Source organism: Homarus americanus, unplaced genomic scaffold, assembly GCF_018991925.1.
Source record: "Homarus americanus isolate GMGI-L3 unplaced genomic scaffold, GMGI_Hamer_2.0 scaffold32929, whole genome shotgun sequence".
Lineage (NCBI taxonomy): Eukaryota > Metazoa > Arthropoda > Malacostraca > Decapoda > Nephropidae > Homarus > Homarus americanus.
Window position 1 is genome coordinate 3,659,436 of NW_024737097.1, and position 6,000 is coordinate 3,665,435.

At 33.4% G+C, this 6,000-nt stretch overlaps 1 protein-coding gene across 1 annotated transcript in view; it reads left to right on the top strand.

Annotated features, from left to right (window-relative positions):
• LOC121873162 overlaps positions 1-6,000 on the top strand; it is a 433,416-nt gene that overhangs the window by 185,367 nt on the left and 242,049 nt on the right. Inside the window, exon 9 of the mRNA XM_042376488.1 lies at positions 2,024-2,386. Within this exon, the coding sequence (XP_042232422.1) occupies positions 2,024-2,386 (363 nt within the window). The remainder of the gene's footprint in view (positions 1-2,023; positions 2,387-6,000) is intronic.

Consider the following 6,000-nt stretch of genomic DNA (forward strand, 5'->3'; position numbering starts at 1 on the left):
TTTGTCTATACAGTCAGTTCTGCTATAAAGCGATAGTTGTGTTCTTGTAAAACATCGTGTTATAGAAATTCTCGTAATAGAAATAACGGGGCTTATGGAGAAAATAGGGTTAGGTGCAGATTACTACTCGAAATCGAAAAAATTTAGTAGTCAGCCTAATACAAAGGATAGCACAGTCTAAAGAAATGTTACATTCATATCTAATAATGAAATCATACGGTAAATGTAACACTTTACCTTGAAAAAATATGAATATAACTTGATGGGGGAGAAGGGTGATTTTGAGGTTGATAACATCGAGCTTCTCTTCAAGGGTTATAGCCTTTCTTTTACGATCATCACCGGGAATGCGATCACCAGAACGCTTCTTGGAGATATTCTTCTTTACCATATTCACAGTTAATACCACAAAATTGGAGAAATAGTAAGCAAAAATCTCGTTACAGCAAACAAGCGTTCGCGTTATACAAATATCGTTCCTCTATTCATAAATCGCGTTAGAGCCAATTCGCGTTGTGAAAGCACGCGTTATAGCAGAACTTACTGTACAGAGTACAAAATTTAACCCTTCAATATATATGAACAGTAAATAAGTGTTACTTTCATATTCTTATGTAGAGTAATGACGATATGTTTTTCACATGTGCGCACTTACATATGCGCAGTCTCACTTTTTTTCTTTAACATAAATGGTTTGCTACTTTTATTGTTCCATTTATTAACATTAAATAACATTACTTAAAACAATCATATTAATAATTTACATTAATTTTACTACAGCTACAACCAGGGTCTTATTTTCTTGTTTTATATGTAGAACCAATCAGTCACTGGTTTTGTAATCTACGAAAACAATGCTGTCTCGTTTCCTCATGTGTTTTAATATTCTACGTATTATTAATGAATTGTATTGCTCATTTTGCACACATAAACATTAATTCAATAAAAAAGACATTCAGTAATAAACAATAATGAATCTTTTGTACATAAGAGAAATGACGTTGTTTACACGATTTTGCACGCCTAAACGTTGGTGGACCGCTCAAACCCGCCGTTTTTCGAGTTTCCGCCGTCAAAATTTTAAATTATGTAGTGTTTTTTTTTGTGTGTCCAAGTAAAAAACGTTGAATTAAAAACTCTCGAAATTTGAGAAGCTAATGTACGACATTTAACCCTGTCTTCAAAGAGACCACGAAGCAGTGAAAGTGGTGCTAACATAAGCGCAAGTCACTATCTGTCCAGGAAAAGGGTGAATTTCCATGGTCCAGCACCGGTCAGGTCCCGAGGTTGCCGGACTAGAGAGGTACAACCTGTATATGAGTTTATTGTAGACTTGTGCTTCTCTTCCCATATGATCAGGCTGCTTATTTATCCATCCCATTAGGTTAATAAACAGATAAAATTAGTTGAGGATTAAAGTGAAAAGATGAATTCATATTTTGATTAAAACAATGGAAGGCTGGCAGACATGGATTGGCCAGTAAAAGTTAATACTAATACTATAAATAAAAGTAAAATGTCATCCTTTGGGCACTACTAAGTAGTAAATGCCATTCAGGAGACACTTGCTGTTGAAGGCTAGAATGCAAATTTAATGATAAAAACCAGTCAAATGACTTTTGACCATATGACTGTAACTATTTTATAATGATAAACGTACCTGTACTTGGTTGATAATAAAGCTTTGCTACTTGAGGTATGCACATTGAAAGAATTGACTGAGTGGGGATTATGTGCGAGAAACATTGTCAATAGAAAGGAAGGTTTTAATAGGTAATGTTGAGTTAGGTTAGGTTTAATTATTAGATTAGGCTTTGGTAGGGTATGGGAAGTACTGTACAGAGTTAGGTGTTACGTACATGATGGAAGAATGTGCACCGAGGATTTTTATGAAATCATGTTGAGATTTTGGAATAAAGAAGAGAGCTTGTAAGAGACACCTGCTATGTTGTGGAATCATGAAGGATGTTAATAGGTATTTTTCTTATACTGTAATGCATACTTAAGAAATCTCTTATTTCAGCTTTGAAAAGAAATCTTGCTACATCAGTAGGTGAAAGTGGTAGCACTCAACAACAGCCTCCACTACCACAGCACCAGTTAACACAGCAGCAGCAACAACCTCAACAACAACTTCAGCAACACAGTCAAGCACAGCAGCAGCAACAGTCTCAGCCAGTTGTTGAGCTGAGCCCCACCACTGCCTTCCCACCTGCTGCTTTATTTGGGTCAGACACTTTTCCTGCACAGCAGTCATTCCCTCCTAGTCAGTTTGGGTCATCAGCAGGAGGTGGAAACACGGCATCAGGCTCGGGCACCAGTCATGCTTCTGGTCTGAATGCTCAGCCGGGCTCAGGATCAATGGAAGCATTTTTCCCATCCTCAGGTAAACCATCATCAGCGTGCCAATCCTCCTCTTCTGTTTTTTCAAATCTCTTACCCTCCTCCTGTCCTTCATCCTCCCCCATTTCTTCCCGTTCATTTCTTTGCCCTGAGAAAGTGCATGCTGAAGGCCAGCCAGCCAGGGGCTTATGGTGGAGGGACGTTGCTCACAGTTCATCTCCGACAAATGCAATTTTTGCACCGGTGGTTGACAGTACCCATGCTGGCGCTGCTACTGGTACCAGCCAGGGGAATAGAGATGCCCAGTCCTGCTCAGAGGATTTGCTTAGCTTCACTGATGTAAACTCAGCTGCTGGGATGAATGGTAGATCCAACCTGGGAACCACTAAGGCTCAGATTCTGCAGATGTACACATCAGGTCCCTTGGGGGGTCAGTCTGATACCAATGCATGTAACAGAATGTGGCCAGGGCTCTCATCCCCCTCCCACTCCTATGGGATGGTGCCTTCTCGGCCTCAGCCTTACCTTGCAAGCAGGGGGATGGGAATTAGTCGGTCCACCTTTAGCAACAATAATCTTGTGAATAACAATAATTGTGGTGGGTGGGTGGTGCAGGGAGTAGCTCATCAGTACTCAAACCTCAGCCCTAGAATGGTCCCCAGAATGGCAACCAACAATCATCTATACCCTAGTCACTTGCCATCTGTTCACCCAAGTCAGCCGTCTGCTGCAGCTACCCGTGCCAACAATAATAGTTACGTTGCTAATGCTAATAGTCTAGATTTTCTCCAGTTTTAGGTGCTGACTAAGTTTTTCTTAATATAAGTTTATATGCTATACTCATATTTACCATTGCATAGGCTGTTAAGACTTGGCAATAATCAATCAACTTTTGCTCAAAAGATTTAAATAGTTATATATAAGCATTAATAGCTAATGCTATATTCAATTTAATAATTTCTTATTTTTAGTGACATCATGTGTTAAGTTGATATATATATATATATATATATATATATATATATATATATATATATATATATATATATATATATATATATATATATATATATATATATATATATATATATATATATATATATATATATATATATATATATATATATATATATATATATATATATATATATATATATATATATATATATATATATATATATATATATATATATATATATATATATATAAAATCCTGCGGAAAAATGGAAACCAGGCATAGCTCAGTTGCCTCTGAAGATGTCTTGAATAAAAGGCGAAAGCTAAGGTGCTCCGTTTCATGTGATATTCAAAGATTTATCTTATCCACATTTTCATTGTGGATTTACATGGAAAAAAAAAAAAATATATATATATATATATATATATATATATATATATATGTATTAAAAAAAAAAAAATATATATATATATATATATATATATGTGTGTATATATATATATATATATATATTATTATTTATATATATATATATATATATATATATATATATATATATATATATATATATATATATAATATATATATATATATATATATATATATGCAAGTAAAACACTGTAGGTGCGCGTGATCTAGGTATATGCTGATAACCACAAGGAAAGAAGAAAACACGAAGTTCCCAAGCGCTTTCGTGTAATTCACATCTTCAGGGGTGAGTACAGACTAGTCTGTACTCACCAATGAAGATGTGAATTACACGAAAGCGCTTGGGAACTTCTGTTTTCTTCTTTCCTTGTGGTTATCAGCATATATATATATATATATATATATATATATATATATATATATATATATATATATATATATATATATATATATATATATATATATATATATATATATATATATATATATATATATATATATATATACAGTGGGGTATGCTGTAACGAATCTAATTGGTTCTAGAACCTTGTTCGTTATAGCATTCGTTTGTTATAGGATTAATCCGTTCCAGGCCCCCAAATACAACCACTTAACACTGAAAAATATAATATATAATTGTAAATATTGTAAAAAAGTGCATAAATATGCATCTAAACCCCTGAAATAAAGAATATCATTAATATTTGTAATAATAAAACAATAAATTAGAAGAAAAAAATAAATTAAATTATGTTCGTTGTAGGAGTTTCGTTCGTTATAGCATTCTCAATTTTATAGGTAAAACTGTTCGTTATAGGAATATTCGTAGTAGGATCCGTTCGTTATAGCATACCCCACTGTATATATATATATGTGTATATATATATATATATATATATATATATATATATATATATATATATATATATATATATATATATATATATATATATATATATATATATATATATATATATATATATATATATACACATACATACAAGTACAGTGGTCCCTCGATTAACGAACACAATTCGTTCCAGAAGGTCGTTCGTTAACCGAAACCATTGTTTCAATGGGATATTTTGGGTAATTGGTTGCAGCTCACAGAAAAGTATTTACAAAGTAAAGTAAAAAATGCATAAAGTCAGAAACACTCCTAAAATTCCCCTAAATCGCCCTTAAATCACTATATATATCGTACATATACACTAGAACTCTTAAATCACTACTGTAATGTGATACAGGTGATTAATTTTATCACTTGTGCAAAGTATATGATGTTTATATTTAAATTATTCGCTGTCTTGCAAGGATTCCAGCAATGCAAATTATATTCTCCTAACTTTAGTCTGTGATATTATATAAGATAAAAACTGTAAGCCTAAAACCCTGGCTGGGCAGATGGGGGAGAGGGAGGGAGGGAGGAAGGGAGTGTGGGGTGGGGGAGTTGGAGGTGGAGTGATATGTTTGACAGTTGGCGCCATAAGGATCTTCAATTCGGTTAAGAACAAAACTTCGATTAACGAAATCCTTACGGCAAACACGTTTTGTTGTGAGCATCAGCTGATCAGCTAGTTCGCCAATACAGTAATTGGTTCTATGTTTACATTCGTTTCCAGTGGAGTAAATATCAAGAATGTTGTGTTCTTGAATATTTTTGCAATTTCTATACTGTATTAAAATTATTGGTCATTCTAAAATTAATTTTTCAACTAATATTTTTGGCTCGATATATGTAATTTTATTCATTTATTGAAACTCATTTACATGCACACACTGACCTAAGGGCAAAGCTGTACTGTACATGTAATCAAAATAATGTACAAAATGATTACTAAAATTTTTGTCTAGTGCAAACTATAGCATGATTATATTCAAATTAATCACTATCTTATAAGAATTCCAGCAATGTAAATTATATTCTCCCCGTTCACTTCTATGACATTTTATAAAGAAAAAACAAAAACTCAATCTAAAGGACATAAATAAACAAATAAATACTTCACTAGACCTTTGGCGCTAACTGTCAAACATGTCACTGTCATCTCCCTTTCTTCCTCCCCCCCCTCGCCCCCTCTCCCTCCCAGCCAGGGTTTGGTGGTTATATAGTAGGCTTACAGTTTTTATATTAATAAGTATCACAGACTAAAGTTAGGAGAATATAATTTGCATTGCTGGAATCCTTGCAAGACAGCAAATAATTTGAATATAAATGTCATATATTTTGCACAAGAGATAAAAATTAATCACCTGTATCACATTACAGT